Raw genomic sequence first — 16,912 nt, 5'->3', positions numbered from 1 at the left:
GATACCAAATTATATTATAACTATTGCCAAAATCGAAAAGTTCTCCAAAGCATCAGGCCTAAATTTAAACTTAAAAAAGTGTGAATTGCTGGCTGTACACAACACTGAAAGACATCTGTAATATCCCTATCAAATCAGAAATTAAATACAAAAACAAAGCCAACTTCTGAATGTAGAAAATAAAATTAAAGAATGCAAGTCAAGACTAAATATCAGTATTATATATATTGATAGTATTTATCAATACTAGGTTGAATTTACCTTACTATGGAATGTTTATCGAGGTGTGTACTGACTAAATCCTAACATAGTCTAGTAACTGGTTGCTAATACAGCGGATTAAGTTTAGACGTGTGCCCGTGCAGCGGTTTAAATATCATACATGGACTTCGGTAATGTTACTATTAACTAGCAAGTTTATTTTCCTCCATGTCTCATACAGTGGCATTATCTTTGCTCGTAATACATGTAACCAACACCATCGTGCCTTGCTTACCCCCAGGCTAGACACTAGCACAGTCAAAAACTGTTTGCTTCCCAAATCAGCAACACCTGTGTCTGGGTTTCCTCTACGTAAATAACCCACACCTCCATGACTCGAGATCAGCTGAACTGCAAAGCACATACAGCCCTCTAGTGGCACAAGACAAGAATTACATAAAAGAATACAGAATGAAAATGGCTCATACACTCCAGCCCCTAATTGCGTCTGCCAGAGCAATTACACCAAATTCAAAAGAGCCATAAATACCAGAAATATGGCCCAAGGGAACTAATTACTCTTTAGCTTCATTAAGCAAGCATATTTTAGTTATGGGTCGTTCAATGATGTTTGTCTTGGTCTTCAAACAAACCACACGTACCAGACCTCTTTTATCAGGGAAGGTTTCCAGGACTCTTCCTAGCATCCATGACCCACGTGGTGCTGTAGAGTCCGCCACCATGACCAGGTCTCCAGGAACAAAACTCCTCTTCTCCTGGTTCCATTTTTGACGCTCCTGTAAAAGTGGTAAGTACTCACGGATCCACCTCTTCCAAAACAGATCCGAAATGTACTGGGTTTGTTTCCACCTTCTCCTTGCGTAAACATCCCTTTTATTGAACAATCCAGGTGGAAGAACTGGTTTTCCTTTGAGGAGTAACAGATGGTTAGGCGTCAATGCCTCAAGATCGTTGGGATCCTCTGACAGTCTTGTGATGGGGCGATCATTAAGCATAGCTTCAGCCTCACAGAGCACGGTATGGAACCCTTCATCATCCAAGTTTTGCTGACGGAGCACAGAGCACAAGATCTTCCTGATCATCCGTATCATGCGCTCCCATGCACCACCATGATGTGACCCAGCTGGAGGATTAAAGCTCCACTTGACTCCCCTTTTGGACAAGGCTCTTTCAATGCGGTCATGATTCAAAGAGGCTAAGGCTTCTCGCAACTCCCTTTCTGCACCCACAAAGTTGGTGCCATTGTCAGATCTCAAGTGCGAGACTTGTCCTCTTCGACAGATGAACCTTCGCAACGCGTTGATGCATGAGTCTGTGTCAAGAGAATAGGCCACTTCCAGGTGCACAGCCCTGCTTGTCATGCAAGTGAATACTACTCCATATCTTTTCACGATGCTACGCCCCCTTTTTACATCAACTGGCCCAAAATAATCTACGCCAACGTTAGTGAACGGCGGTAGATCAGGAATCACTCTCTCTTCTGGCAGGTCTGCCATTTTTTGCTCACCAGGTTTTCCACTATAGAGCTTGCAAATGAGGCATCTTGATATAATCTTCCTCACTGCAGTAGGTCCATTTGTGATCCAATATTTTCTTCTTGTAACAGAAAGAACATGATTTCTACCTCCATGTCCAAGCTGTAAATGGACATGACGGAGGATAAGATCAGTGATATGTTGGTCCTTTGACAGAATGAGGGGGTGTTTAATGTCCTCAGGGATTGCTGACCTTTTCAGCCGTCCCCCAACTCGTAGAAGTCCTCCTTCTAGAACCGGATCCAATTTGAGGAGGCTGCTACTTCTTGGCACTTGTGACTTGCCAGAGGTTAGTGCAGCAAACTCAGTGGGAAATCTCTCTTGCTGGCAAAAAGCGATTATGGAGATCTCGGCCTCCAAGAGATCTTCCAGTGTCACCTTCTGATTCCCAAGCAATTTTGAGAAAGCTTGCATCTCTTTTTGCACATCCAACCTTGCTGTTGCAATAGCATTGATGTTTGCATGCTCCAACTTTTTTCTTTTTTCTTTCAGTTTGAGCAGAGTTCCTTTCAGCTTAATGAGCCACGCCACTGCAACTTTCAATTTTTGCCAATCAGAGAAATGGGTCATCAATTGCGATATGGCATTTGTGTCGACAAGTATTGCATTGACCGTCATTGCGCATGTTCATATCGCGACGACAATGAAAATAAGATGTATCGTTCAGCTCTATGTACTGCTATATACACAAAAATGCAATAACACATGGTTTGCAAACACTTTAAACAAATAAGGTGCTTTTTACCAGCAGTATTCCCTTTACACTGTAGCAATAAAATATTTCTTGTAAATTTCAACTTAAACGTTAATGTAATCAAATCAAATATAAAACCAAAGCTATTTGCCACTGCCAGGGCATTACCTTTTATCTAGATTGTTAAAACAAGTTAGAGTCCAGTGACACGATCATAACATCATAACAGGCACCTTGTGAGCAACATATATAAATCTGTTTTCTTGGGTTTTTTTTCTGAACAGGTGTCAGTAGAAACATTTTCTTTTATCAGGGAGCAGCAGAAACAGTCTATGTTCAGTAGCAAGTGTCCCTTTTTGAGTGAGGTGAAGTGGTCCAGGGCTCTATGCTAACTTTCCCAAGGAGCACAAGTTCTCCTAAATGAAAAAAATAGGAGCACACAAAGAAATTTAGGTGTAACAGAGTTTTACAAACTATTTATTATACAGATATTTATACTACGTGTGTGCTCCTTCTTCTTGTGTTCAACTATGGTATGGTATGAAACCACTGGAGGACTGGAAGTGAAGACCCTTGTATCTGTACACCTCAGCCTTAATATTTTGTTAAAGCTTTTAAAAATATTGAAACAGATGTTTTGAAAATTTGAGACATTGAAAACAGCTTTTAAAATACTGATCAGTAATCACAAAATACTTTACTGTGATTGGTGCTTGTGTAGTTTTTGAACCAGGGACGGATTCACAATACACCTAATCAAAACAAGACTACTATACAGTTTTACAATAACTTTAGTAAATCAGAAAAAGGGGAACGTATCACTCAGGAGGAGCCTAGAAGGAGCACATACTGGCAGACTGCGTGTAGTGGAGATCTGCATCTTTCCACTGCAGAGGTTCTTTCTACAACATGGAGGAAAAAGTAGTTTTAATTAGTGTATTGTAGATAAAAAGTTCAATTTTAATCTGATAGTATTCTGTTAGTATGTTAATATATAAATTATTTAATTTTACTATATGTAGGCTATTGTCATTTTATGTAATAGTTTCCTATGTAGCCCACAACTAGTGTAAAATTAATTCCAGTTGGGGAAAAAACAGCTGTTTCATGTTTTCATTCATAAAATCCTTGCTCAAGTTCAACAATTGAAAGTTTACTGGAGCACGTCAAACCATTTTTATGTCCCGCCCCATCCAGGCTGTGATTGGTCAGTTGACGAAAAGTGAAATTGACGAACACATCGATTTTATGAAAAGATGAACATGTTTCAACAGAAGGTACCTGATACACCTTGTAGCCAGCTAGCCAAACCCACAACTTCCTTATCTTCTCCCTACTGTCTTCTGTCTCGCCACTCCAGCTGCTGACATCGCTGTCTTTGTTTTTGTAATGAGCTTCTCAAGCAGCCACCGAGCGACCCGCCCACTCTCTGCGCTCCGGTGGCTCGCACATATCAATTTTTTTAGGGACATATGCGAGGAAAATGGTCGCACTGTAGAGCCCTGTGGTCGCCTCACGCCCGTTTCCGCAGTTGAATTGTCTTGAACTTTTTGTATGCGACGCACAGCACAAATCATTAAAAGAGAGACTGATCCTCGCTGTTTGTTAGTTTCCAGAATCTATTACTGTTATATGGCAGAGCATCCCCGCAAAACTAGATGAAGGCCTATCAGGTAAATTTATGTGACCTGTAACTTAAGTTAAATAGGCTACAGCTGTGTACCGCACAGAAGCCGTTGCCATGGTTACTATCCGTAGAGTGCCTGTCATTTACTCGTGGAGCGCTTGTCTGATCACCGGAGCAAAGAGCAATCCTGCAGAGCCAGGCGACTACATTGTGAGTTTAACGTTCCTAAGACCGCCATCTTCCCCAATACTGATCAGCATGCAGTGTGTAGCTATCCACTTCACTATGGCATTTGATCGCTTGTCTTGCTTTTGTTATCTACTTCTCCCTCACACTGCATCCAATGTATTATGTGTTGTATTATATGTTTGGGATGGGTGATTTGCAGGCTAATCAACATCCCACCCCTCCTGTGACCCATGGATTTGATGTGTATTCAGAGCAAGTGAGCAACGGACTTTCACAATAATAATAAAAACGTAATAAAATAATTGTCAGCATTAATTAATTAATGTGTTAACGCATCACCCAGCCTTAATGTTAACCCAGCCTGCGTTAACGCGCGATAAAATAATTCTCGCCGTTAATTAATTAATCCGTTAACGCGTTACCCAGGCCTAATTGTTACGTAAAGATTATGACTTGTATTTTTATGTAAAAATTTTGTTTCAGTAAAGAGTTTAAACCCAGAATTTAGATTTTTTGCATCATTTAAAAGTAAATTCATGAAAACATACACTACCACTGCCAAAGGAATATGACTGCGCAGCTAGTCTATTTTTGACAGAAGCCACGTCACGCTGCATAGAGCTGATGGAACTGGCCAGGAAGTCAGACACAGAAATGGCACAGAGAATCCAGTAAATTAAATTCAACCAGGTCTGTTTATCTTTCTGTGATCAGCAGAGATGTGTGTTTGTGTTCCCTCTACTGTTTCTATGACTTCCTTAGATATAGATGACACTTTTATGACCAAAACATGCATTCCTGCACAAGCTGGTGGAACATGCTGGTGTACTATGTGAAATCACAGACATTAGCCAGGTTCCCTGGTGGTCTAGTGGTTAGGATTCGGCGCTCTCACCGCCGCGGCCCGGGTTCGATTCCCGGTCAGGGAACATAAGCTTTATGTTTGTTGTCTTACAGTGAGTCCATGTGATTGCTGATCAGCTGCTTGATGAGATAAGATATTACATTATTCATCCCCCATAGGGGAAATTTAGGTTAACTTAGCAGCATAAGGAATATAAAAGAACAGATGCAGTATTGTAGATTAATTAACACACTATTTACACTATACAATCAAGAATAATTATTTACAACCAGATAAAGGTCTCAGATATAATCAGGCACAAATCTGTCAGTTTGGTGCTGTGGTGTTGTAGAACCTGATGGCTGACGGCACAAATGAGCCTCCAAGGGGCTTTGAGGCTCGGGGCTGGATGAGTCTGTGGCTGAAGGAGCTCCTGAGCTGCCTCAGCTCAGCATAGAGAGGATGAGAGGGGTTGTCCATTATGGTTTTCAGCTTCCCTCTCATCCTCCTCTCAGTCACTGCCTCCACACTGTCCAGTTCCATCCCCACCACCAAGCTGGCCTTCTTCACCAGCTTGCGCAGTTTGTTAGTGCCACAAGTCCCGATGCCACCTCCCCAGCACACCACAGCGAAGAAGATGACAGACGGGTAGAACATCCGCAGCAGCCTGGTGCACACATTGAAGGACCTGAGCCTCCTCAGGAAGAACAGCCTTCTCTGTCCTTTCCTGTAGAGGGCCTCGGTGTTGTCTGTCCAGTCCAGTTTGTTTTTGAGGTGCACCCCCAGGAACTTATAGTGTCCACCATCTCTACCCCATCACAACAGGGGTGTGGGGCCTCTTGCTGCGTCTGTAAGTAAGTCCACCACCTGCTCCTTGGTTTTTCTTGTGTTGAGCTGGAGGTGGTTGCTGTCACACCATTCGATGAAGCTCTCATTCAGGTCTCTGTACTCCTGCTCGCTGTCATCAGTGATATAGCTGACGATGGAGGAGTCATCTGAGAACTTCTGGAGATGGCTCGTCCCAAGAGTCAAAGCAAAAGTCAGAAGTGTAGAGTGTGAAGAGAAACGGTGACAGTACAGTTCCTTGGGGTGTGCCAGTGTTGCTCAACACGACCTCTGAGGTAGTCAGTGATCCAGGCCACCAGGTCCTGGTCCACCTGCATCACGGAGAGCTTCTCAGCCAGCCAGAGAGTGCTGTGTGGCTTCTCCAGGTGGGTGTAAGCTCTGTGAAGCAGGTAGATGATGGCGTCATCCACGCTAATGTCAGCCTGGTACGCAAACTGAAAATTTCCGGCCGAGGAGGCCTCCCCCGAGACAGGCTGAGACAGGCTGTCTCCTAACAGCAGGCTTGTACGTTGGAGTCAGCAGTACCAGATAGTGGTCAGATTTGCCCAGAGGGGGAAGTGCAGTGCCTCTTTAACATTGGCATACAGCAGATCCAGGGTCTTGTCTCCTCTGGTGTTACAGGTAACGTACTGTTTGAAGTTGGTCAGTGTCCTTGAGATTTTGGCGTGGTTAAGAGAGCGTTCGGATGCTGTGTCTGCTGGTCGGCTACAATGGAGCGGATGACGCAGTGTTTCCCACAAGATTTTGTGAGACTATGGTGGGTGGACATGGACCCTCTAGGGTGGTCTGGGGTATTGCCCCCCCGAAAGAAAATGTGTGCCTTTTAAAGTTAAGTGCATTAATTTGGTGCACTTTAAAAGCAAAAGAACTTTGCACTTTTGTTAACAATTGTGTGCCCTAGTAAACAATTTGATCATAAACACACTGCAAAGATATAAATGGTGATGAAACAGCAAAAAAGTCAACTAATTTCTTTAATGTTTTTCCAGCAACCCTAAATTAGGGCTGGGCAATGAAACAATAATGATAATTATTGCAATATAATTTTCCTCAATAACAATATAATAAATGTTCAACATATCGTCAATAAATATTTGCTTTAATTTATTTGAATCACAAACAAATTAATTTTTCTATTAAAATATTTATTTTGTTGAAAAAAGAAGCCTGAAAAAAGATTCACTAATCATATTTGGTGTAAATAAAAGTAAAAATAGTTTTGAATGTTCTAACTCAGACTTCTGAAGTGATCCACTGTTTGGCATCAAGTGTTTGTCACATTCTGACCATAAAGAAAAGTTTAACCACATAATTAACCATCTGGCTTCTTAAACTTTCAGTCAGGAGCAAAAATCTGCCTTTAAACTTGAAAGAAATAATGATTTGACACATATCGTGATAATTATCGATATCGAATGATATGAAATGTTTTTATCGTGATAACATTTTTGGCTATATCGCCCAGCCCTACCCTACCCTGATTTATTAATAAGTGATTTCATTGAAAAACTACATATAGCCCCTTGTTGTGTGTCTCAGTCCGAGCCACTTTGTTTCCCATTTACAGAGCCAGGGCTTGGTACAGCACTTGCACAAGTAGGATAATTGCATATTGGACAAAGCATTGTAGGCTAGTCAATGTCATACATGCTGTATTGACTTTAATCACCACCACTCAGCTTTTATGTATTTTTACACAAATGCTGTCAAATACTATATACCCTGGGTAAATGTCAGAAAGGTATGGGGAAAAAACAACCCAAGACTTTTTATTAAAATAAGGTAGAGAATTAAGTACAACTAAAATCGTGATATAAAAAATTACCTGCTATAAATAGAAGGTGCAAAGGTACAAAGTTGTTTATTAGTCAATATACAGCACAAGGCTGCATAATGAAATGAAATTTGTAGTTCCTTCATGCTACACAAAGATATAATTAAGTGTAGGCCCATATTAAAATATGGTGAAATATAAAATAAAATAAAATAAAACAATATATACAGTTATTTATATACATATAGGCCTACAAATACATCCAGAACATTCCACAGTGCATGTTTTGAATTTGCATCTGGGGTGAATGTAAACAGCAGCAACCAGATGATAATATGAAAGTTTCAACCCACCACAGTTAAACAGTCATCCTGTGGGAAACACTGTCATGGTAAAATTTTTGGCCATATTGCCCAGACCTAATTATTAGTACTGTATATGTCAGCCATGATAAGAAGCAAGGAGGTTAGAAAGGGACAGAGTAAAAGTTTTAAATTATAATAATTTCAGAGAAAGATAATTTGAGTGTCAAGTCAAGGCATTAAATAATATATTCAGGCAGGCCTACCTGACGACTACAAGAAAAATAAAGTTCTTGACAGCGTATTATACAGTGAACTCTCAATACAAAACTCACAGTTCAACCATCAATTAATGACACCTTAACTCAGTTCAAGTCTCCACATGAATCCAGATCTCAACAAAAACCTCCTTTTTCTGAATCACAGCAAGCAAACTGAAGAAATACTCAGTTAGAGGTTCAATACATAAGTTGGCCCCATCATCAAAATCTACGCAACATACCTGAAATGAACCTGTTAAGGTGGCAGTGAAAAGATTCCAGGTCTGTGGAGCCTCTGGCACAGTGGTACCTGTTCAGGATGATGCACCCCCCTTGGTGGTTGTGGTGCCGATCTCTGTGTATAGCTGCACACCTGGCACATCTTGGATGCACCTTATGTGACATTTCTACACATGCCAGATTCTGCTCCATCTCACCAGCCACCCAACTTAAGGGTTTTTCCTGGCTCAGAATGGGCCTTTGACTTAGCGCGACAGTAAGCATGATCAGTATGCGTACAGTAAAGGCAGTAAGTTACTTTATGACCAAAATCTATAAAAACAAAATATACACAGTAGCTCTGCTTTAATCTTGAGAAGCTGCAGAGCTGCAGTCTCCATTCATTAAACTTACACTGTAAATTTCCAGCTAAACTGAAGCTTTTTGAAGACCCATTTCTCTCGCTCTCTCTCTCTCTCTCGCCTGCCTTCAGTTTTGCTTGCATGCCGTGTTGCCGATAACTTCATGCACGTCCTCGTGGGTCTATTTCAAGTAGCCGCGTCTTTAAAAACAATGTAATATTCTTTGTGTGGTTCATCAACGGTGATAAATTATCCGAAAGTCTCGCGAGGTGCGAACAACTCGGCACAACACTGGTGAAGCTGGGGCTCCGTCTCTTCCGCAAGTGTTCCTCTTCTGCCACTGATCACTCACTGCACACAAACACGCTAAGCCTACACATGCGCACTGACGACCCAGGGTTAGGTTACAATTTAGGATTTATTTACGCATTTTAAAAACATTTATTGAAAGTTTTATTCCTTTTACATGTTTATTTACAGCATTGTATGTTGAAATGTATATTGTAGTTCTATGTAAAATCAGACGTTGAGCACCCCCATATCGCCAAAATGGCATGATCCTTGTTTCACTGCGAAGCTTCGACTGTCAATCTCACAGTCGAAGCTGGCTCCGCCCATCGAAGCATCGTGACTTCAACTATGCCGGGTCAGTCCTAGAGTATTCATTAGAATTTCAGATAATGGTATAGGCTACTATAGCTTACTATTAGTAGCCTAATATTAATTCCAGATGGATAAAACAGCAGTTTAATTTTGTAGTTCGTTTTCAGTTACTAAATTATTGTGCAAGAAAAATGCTCTACATGGTGGTCAGTCTCTGATTTGTTTATGCAAAGTACTAAATGTCAATAATAAAAACCTTGCATACAGAACGAGTTCAACATTTCTAAAGTTTGATGTAGTGCATCAGCCTTTTTTTAATGCCCCGCCTACACCAGGCTGTGATTGGTCGGTTCACGAAAAGTGACAAGCAGCTAACGCACATGGCTGCATGAAAGGCACCCGATCTCCCTGCAGAGATTAGCAAGGCAGGAGATAACAGGAACAGGAGAGGGCAGAAATGAGGACCGGGGCTGGTACACCAAAGAGTAAAATGTAAAAGTGACAGTACCGGTGAATACCGGCACACTTAAAGCATAAACTGCTTTTATATTGTGAGAAATAACAGGAAGTCATCGCTCCAAGTAGCGCGAGCTTCGTAGTGGAGCGTTCAGGCGCAGTCAAACCAACGCAGCAGCTGGTTTATTAATCCTGCTTCAGCTGCATGTGTTACAAAAATAAAAAACAGCGCTGCGGATGACAGGAGAGGTGACTGCTGGAAGACAAAACATCTTCTGCTTGCTCAAAAGCTGTTTGATAAATAGCTATTAAAACACATTAGGAGAATATTTGAAACGCTTCTTCAATTCTGATCATTTTGGCGCTGGCGATTTTCCTTTGGCTCTCGCTAAAACCTCTTTGGGCGCCAAAAATTTCTCTATGCAGGAAAAACCCTGATCTTGTCCAGGACACTGGTCATAATCTGACCGACCTCATTGCTGATGGAGGTCACCCAGAGAGCTGTCCCCCTGCTGTGGCAGGCCAGCCTCTGAACTGCCATCTAGAACATCTGGGATTTAATGACAGTGATGTTTAAAATTATGCTTTATAGATCATTTGTAGCAGTTAGTGTATGTAGATTTATTTCACAGCACACATTTATAATAACTGTGTATGCAATGTTATGACATGACAAAACTGATACGTGTAGTTGTGAGTCTACAGTGTTTCCCACAGAGTGACAGCGTAACTATGGCATTGAGTACCAGCTATGTACAGCCTGCTAACCTCGACAACCCAGCAGTATTCTAATATTAATATAGCTATAATTAATAGTCTCCGACATTGCAGGCACCTTTCACCGTTTAGCCATTTGTGCAGATCCGATGATGAAGTGGATCTACCGTGTCCACTCTAGCATGATCTTTGCAAATTTACAGCCGCATATGCCTAACCAATCGTCATTCCTAATCGGTAAACCTGACAGACAATCAGAGGCAGAGTAGGGCAGGTCTTGTCCCCACCACTTTTTGAAAGCATTTGTTAAAAATGTTCTGAATAGCTTGCAACCAGAAATGTTAAATAACAAATGAAAATGTTTTGAGAAAAGTTAATTTGCACTTATTTATTAATTTAACTTAAGCTAAAAAAAATAAAGCTACTAATTATAAAATGGCCCCAAAACATGAAGCACCAGTGAGTAACTTTAACAACTTCTTGATACAGTTTGTTTTTGGTTTTCTGTTCTTTTAGATTTTTAGATTGGAATTGTCACCTGCCATCTGAATTTTGTGTTTCTCTTTTACATAAATAAAAACATTTCCACCATAAATTAATGCAGGAAAGAAAATTAGTGCGGAAAGGTTTAACAAGAATATTGGAAATGTTTAATGGAGGACCACCTGAACCCCCCAACTTTTATATTTTAGCATTAATTGTTTTCTATAAAGTAGGGTTAAAATATCTTCTAGTCTTGTTCTCGTGACACCAATATCGTGTATCATCTCCTCTCGTGAGCTAAGTCTATCGTGACGCCCCTAATCTGAGTCCTTATTTCAGATACGATTTTAAATAGGCCTGGTTAAAAAAAAAAAAAACAGAAAATCAATATGTGGCGGCAAGGCTCAACATTAAACTTTTTTGCAACTGGCCCCACCCCACGAAAACTATTTTTACTGTCCCTCCTGTGTTTAATCGTGTTTAATCGTTTATGAAATACATCCTGCATATAAAATAAAATAAACTAAAATGTAAAAACAGTAAACACAGTTAAAATCATAAAAAATAAAAAGGTTAACAAAACAATTTACTTTTAAAACAAAACATACTAACAGACTCAAACATGACGCGCTCTCCTGCTGACAGCCATTTATGAAAAATGTACACAGAGCAGCGGACACGAGTCGCCTCTATCCTGATGAACAGGTTGCCGTCAATCACAAGGTAGCATTATCGTTTATTTTCCCCTAAATAGGACCATAATATACTAAACGGACATCATGCTGTGTTGAAGAAGACCTGAAACTAGCGACTGAGACTATAAAGTCATTTAAAAGTGTTTACTGAGCTAATAAATCAGCTGAGAAGTACCAACATTTTACCATTATTTCTAATGGAACTCGCCCCCTGCTGGCCGTTAGAGAGAATGCAGCTTAAAGTTCCGTCTGCATAGTTTCACTTTCGACCCAGAGGTTGCCGCATGATTGAGATTAGAGAAATAATATTTGAAAACCTCTCGTCACGTAACTCTTGATTGGACATTGGTGCGCGCCAAGAGCTGCAAAACAACTGCAGGATATTGAGTTTCATTGGGTTTTTTTAAAATACTAAAGTTGCTAGTTTGATCTGTCCCGACGTTACGTTTTACTGGCCCAGAGCCATCGGGCCACCGTTATTGTTGAGCCCTGTGTGGCTGTCAGCGTTGATATTGCGGCAGGCTGCCACAAATAAATCAATGTTTGGGAAACACTGGTATATATTAGTACATGGAAGTCTGTTACACTGTCTGTTTTTTTGGTTGAGTTCATCTTTAAGATGGACCAAAACGTGGAAGTGATGCTGGCCTTTAGATGGTCCATGCGGGAAAGGATGTCCCTGTTGTAGACAGACAGCTGCCAGCGACTGGTGGGGATGTTGATGGGCTCTGGGGGCTCCTGGCAGACCACTGGGAAGAGGCTGGGCCGATCCACAAAGTCTGCACGCTCCCCAAGATAGTGTGCCAACCAGTTCCTCCCCATGATTCTCCCTGATCTACTTTACCAGTCGTGCTGGACTGTTGCCTTAAGCAGCTGAATGACACGGATGTCACAAGCATACTTGAAATGCACGTTTCATTTATTGGTTTTAGGGATGAAGTGGTTACCAGCTTAATGATAAACCATAGTAAGATTTCCGACGGTTAGTATTACAGCACAAATTTTAATTAATTTGATAACATGCTTGATTACAGCGCTTTGAAAAACTCACGGCAAATACTTTCCAGCATCAAACAAAGTTAGCAACAGTCTCCCACAAGCATGCGTTTGTTTGGGTAAACGACAACAGCGCTGCAGAGATATTTCAGCCTGTCTGAAGTCTGGTGATATTTTGGTTTTTATAAGAGTGCTGAGGGAAAATTGCCTTTAAGGAAATGCAGGGTAACTTTTAGCTTTGGTTTGTCTGTCTAACTTGCTTATAGCTAGTAAACTGAAGTAAAAACAGTAAAAACACAACATGTTCTGCTGCTTTAACCTTCATGTGTCTGCAGATCATTTCATGCATTGCACATGTTTACATAAGGTATTTGCTGTTAATATTTTAATGTTTATGCAAACAAAAAGTAAATTTTATTTATGGTTTTCAATGTAAAACTTTGTAAAATAATTTCTGTGTATCAGTACATTTTGATATTTAAAAAAAACAAACTGTGATAACACTGATAACAAATAAATACATTCAGGGTGTATAGACTACGTTTAGACTGATTTAACTAATACACTTAAGCATTCCACTGTTTTGTCGCTGTGATTGAAAAAGCATTTTGTACGATTTTTGTCGGAACAGTGTTTTATTTAACAGTCTCCCCTTGTTGATGATCTTGTTTGCCTTATTTCCTTATGTGCTGTAAGGATAAATTGTTAAAGGGGTGGGGTAGCTAAATCTTGCAGTATCTTATAAAGTGAACAGACATTGGTCATAAATGAGTGTTCAAAGCTCAATATGTTACGTGTTTTGTACAGTGCTTTAAGAACTTGTTTAAACCTATTAACAAAGTGGTTGTATTATTGTACAGGCCTGTGACCAGGAGGTGGCACAATAAGACAGATGTGATTATATCGTAGAGTGCATGTACATCATAGCTTCACCTATATTATAATAATTATGAATCAATTTGAAATTGATTAAACTATGTATGACTTTCCCTGAGATATACTTTGTAATGGTATGGTTCAAAAAAATAAAAAATAATTGTCAGATGCAGACAACAGGACAGAGGCTTCAGGTCTAATGAATCCCTTTATTCCTTGGCAGTTGAATTCAGTTATTTTTTATTGAGCACCAATTCACAACAGAAGTTATCTCATTGCACTTTTCATAAGAGCAAATCTAGACTGTACGTTAAAATAATATTTACAGAGACCCAGCATTGGTCATTATCGAGGTACAACTAAGTAGCTAGATAACCTATTAATATTTACTATTCAACTATGACAGAAGGATATACCGCTACTGATGATGTGTCCCATTCATTTGGCCAAACTGCTGTCACAGTGTTACTTTTGCTCCTGGTTTCTCTGACCCTTGCTCCTGATGTTGCCTGGATACTTAAGCACAAAACCCAGCCTCCCTGGGGGGGCTTGAACCACCAACCTTTCAGTTAACAGCCAGACTCGTTAACCTTTTTGACCTGTCTTTTATCTGATAAGTGTAACTTTAACTTCAATGACCTCTTATGTCCTCGTAGACTGTAAAAGCCTTAATTGAATTTCATTACAACAGTAAAACATTAATGTCTTTGTCTCTGAGTAGGTCAGACATCACTTGTTTGTACTTAATTACTGATATTTAATTAACAACACAACAAACCAGCTTTTTTATCTTAATCATTTATTCAGCAAGATTGTCATGTGTATTGGATTTTAAAACACGGTTGCCACTACATTAATGTACTGTAGATCTGGCCAACATGCAACAAGGCACCAAATGCTATTTTTAAAAAAGAAAACATATATATACTGTATGTAATTTTTTAAGACTTAATTTCCGACACTACTGATCGCATATTACATAGTTAATACAGAATTCAAATTTATTAAGCGGAAAAAGAAAATCTTTAATGTTTTTTTTATATTTCTGATAAAGAAATTGTTCAAATCTCAACTGTTGCAGACAATACATACATCACACAGTCCTCAAATAGCATATAAACTTTTTCCAAATATGCAAACATTATTTTTGACGACTGTAAAATGTAGTGCTCGCATGTGTCTGTATATGTGTGCAAATAGACAATATGTTGCTGAAACAAAAGGTCAGTTTTTGATATGATCTTGACATTGCCTGGCTACCAACCCAACACTGCACAACTTCTAAGAATCAGGAACCATTTCCAGTCTCTTGAAGAACCTCTCGCCCAACAATACCATGATCTACAGTGGCTACTGACTTTGTCAACCATAAATAATTAACGGCAGAACAAACGGTAGGTAATCAAATTCAAGGACTGTGACCGATCAAATGGAGCCCTACATATGAGGGTGGTGGCTGCAGGAGAGTTTGAAGGTCATCTTTGGAGGAACCCACTGTACCTAAATCACACCCGTCTGATGGCTCAAGTCCTAGCTCTGATTTTCTCTCAGATCATGTCCTTGTTCTCCATCTGTGGTTCCAGTTTGTGCCGATGTGATCTGATCCTTCTGTGAAGTGTTCAGGGCTAGCTGCATGGCCCAGACGCTCAGCGGCCTCATGTACGCCAGAGAGCGGTAGATTCCCTTCTCACAGTAGGCTTCAGGAGTCTGGAAGGCCATGCCCAGCCTCTCCCACACAGTCCGGTAGCAACCCTCTGCCGTGCGCATACCCTCCTCCTGCATACCCTGAAAGAAACCGACAGCCACAGAGGCGTGAGGCTGTATTTTACTTAATGTCACAATCAATGCAACCAGCCAATTTACTGCAGAGTTAGGTGAGAAGATTTGATATCACAGTCATATCTGTCCCTATAATATGAAACTGGAGTCCGGAGTCATTTACAAGACCCACCAGGAAATATTTCCCAAAATGTATAACTATTCCTTTAACAGATTGTTAACAATGCAAAACTTAGGATTAAAATATTACAAGACTCTTAACCATGCAATAACGGCAACGTTAGAATTGTTTTAGCATCTTAAAAAGAGTGGGTTCAACTTTTCTGATATCTTGGCACTTGTTAATAATTGATACCTACTCAAACTTTACAATTCAGTAACCTATCGTATATCGCATTCAGTACATTTTCAAGTCACTCCTCAGCTGCATATGTGACAGAAAACAAAATCAACTTTAGAGGATAAAAAATGACCAGATGTAGTGAGAAAGACAGAAGAGGTCACCTCAGCTCAACAACACTGCACTGACGACAACATTTTAACAAAATGAGAGTATGATATGCCACAAATATTATACCTAAATATACTAACATACACACGCACACATACCTCATGAATCATAGTGGCTGCCAGTCCATACACTACTCCAATCCAGACCTCATCTGACTGGACACTGGACCGGTCAGGCACTCCTTCAGGGCGCATGCCATTAACTGCCCCCATCTGGCCCCCAGCGAAGCTCATTACATTCAAGTCAAAGACAGATTTTAGTGCGCTCTGGATTTTATCTTTTGGAAAAGCCTGGAGGGAGAGAGGAAGTGATGTTCAAAGCTTTGATACATGTCCTAATCTGAAAACATCTTTAATGTTTTCAGCTCGTCAGAGAAAGGAACAGTTGTTAGGTCATAAAGAAAAAACTATGTACTGTGCACAATTTAACTCTTGGTGGCACTGTTTAATATTAACCTTCGATTTGGCAAGTGCTCAGTACATTTCTGTCAATTATAGCTGGGCAGATATACTGGCTAATATTAGCTTATTGCATATAAAGTATTGTTGTACATGTCAAGAGAGACAAGAAATTGCAATACAGAAATCCAAACCACGTTTAAGGGTACTTAAGAAACACGGCTGAGAGCATCATAAGTTGATTTTTACTTTATAAAATTTCCAAATCAGCAAGTATCTTGGTCACAGTACTTAATATAAACAATCTTGTAATTGTGTTTTTGTTTTAAAAATCTGGTAACGAGATATAGCCAATACATAGTAATTTATTTTAAACTCTCCATTTATTAATATCAGTATCTGTTATACTTCACATCCATTGTAGGCCAGCTGGTACTTTTTCTAATTGCTTGTCTTTTTGTACTGCTCTGTAAGGGGAAAAAAACTCCTCTACAAAAAAAACTCTACCTCAGGGTTTATTGCTT

The 16,912-nt window shown here is 40.0% G+C and overlaps 1 protein-coding gene and 1 non-coding gene across 2 annotated transcripts; one reads left to right on the top strand and one right to left on the bottom strand.

The window, feature by feature from the left end:
- The first annotated feature begins 5,124 nt into the window (after window positions 1-5,124).
- Window positions 5,125-5,196, top strand: trnae-cuc. The gene has a single exon. It is a non-coding gene; the product is annotated as a tRNA-Glu (tRNA).
- An 8,727-nt stretch (window positions 5,197-13,923) lies between these two features.
- LOC123966758 (non-lysosomal glucosylceramidase-like) lies at window positions 13,924-16,502 on the bottom strand. Its single transcript, XM_046042877.1, has 2 exons — window positions 16,089-16,502; window positions 13,924-15,485 (listed from the first exon to the last, which is right to left on the bottom strand). Exons 1-2 carry the CDS (start codon window positions 16,221-16,223, stop codon window positions 15,231-15,233), a joined length of 390 nt encoding a protein of 129 aa, XP_045898833.1. The 5' UTR covers window positions 16,224-16,502; the 3' UTR covers window positions 13,924-15,230.
- Between the last annotated feature and the right edge of the window lie 410 nt (window positions 16,503-16,912).

Source organism: Micropterus dolomieu, unplaced genomic scaffold (genome assembly GCF_021292245.1).
Source record: "Micropterus dolomieu isolate WLL.071019.BEF.003 ecotype Adirondacks unplaced genomic scaffold, ASM2129224v1 contig_14175, whole genome shotgun sequence".
Taxonomy (NCBI): domain Eukaryota; kingdom Metazoa; phylum Chordata; class Actinopteri; order Centrarchiformes; family Centrarchidae; genus Micropterus; species Micropterus dolomieu.
The sequence above is the reverse complement of the archived record's forward strand: the minus strand, read 5'-3'. Positions and strand labels throughout refer to the sequence as shown.

What these genes read in the sequence shown, in the direction of transcription:
- LOC123966758 (XM_046042877.1), bottom strand. Translation starts at nt 16,223, where the DNA reads ATGAGCTTCGCTGGGGGCCAGATGGGGGCAGTTAATGGCATGCGCCCT. An exon ending in CAGCCACTATGATTCATGAG is followed by an intron (nt 15,486 to 16,088) that starts GTATGTGTGCGT and finishes GGTTTCTTTCAG; the next exon opens with GGTATGCAGGAGGAGGGTAT.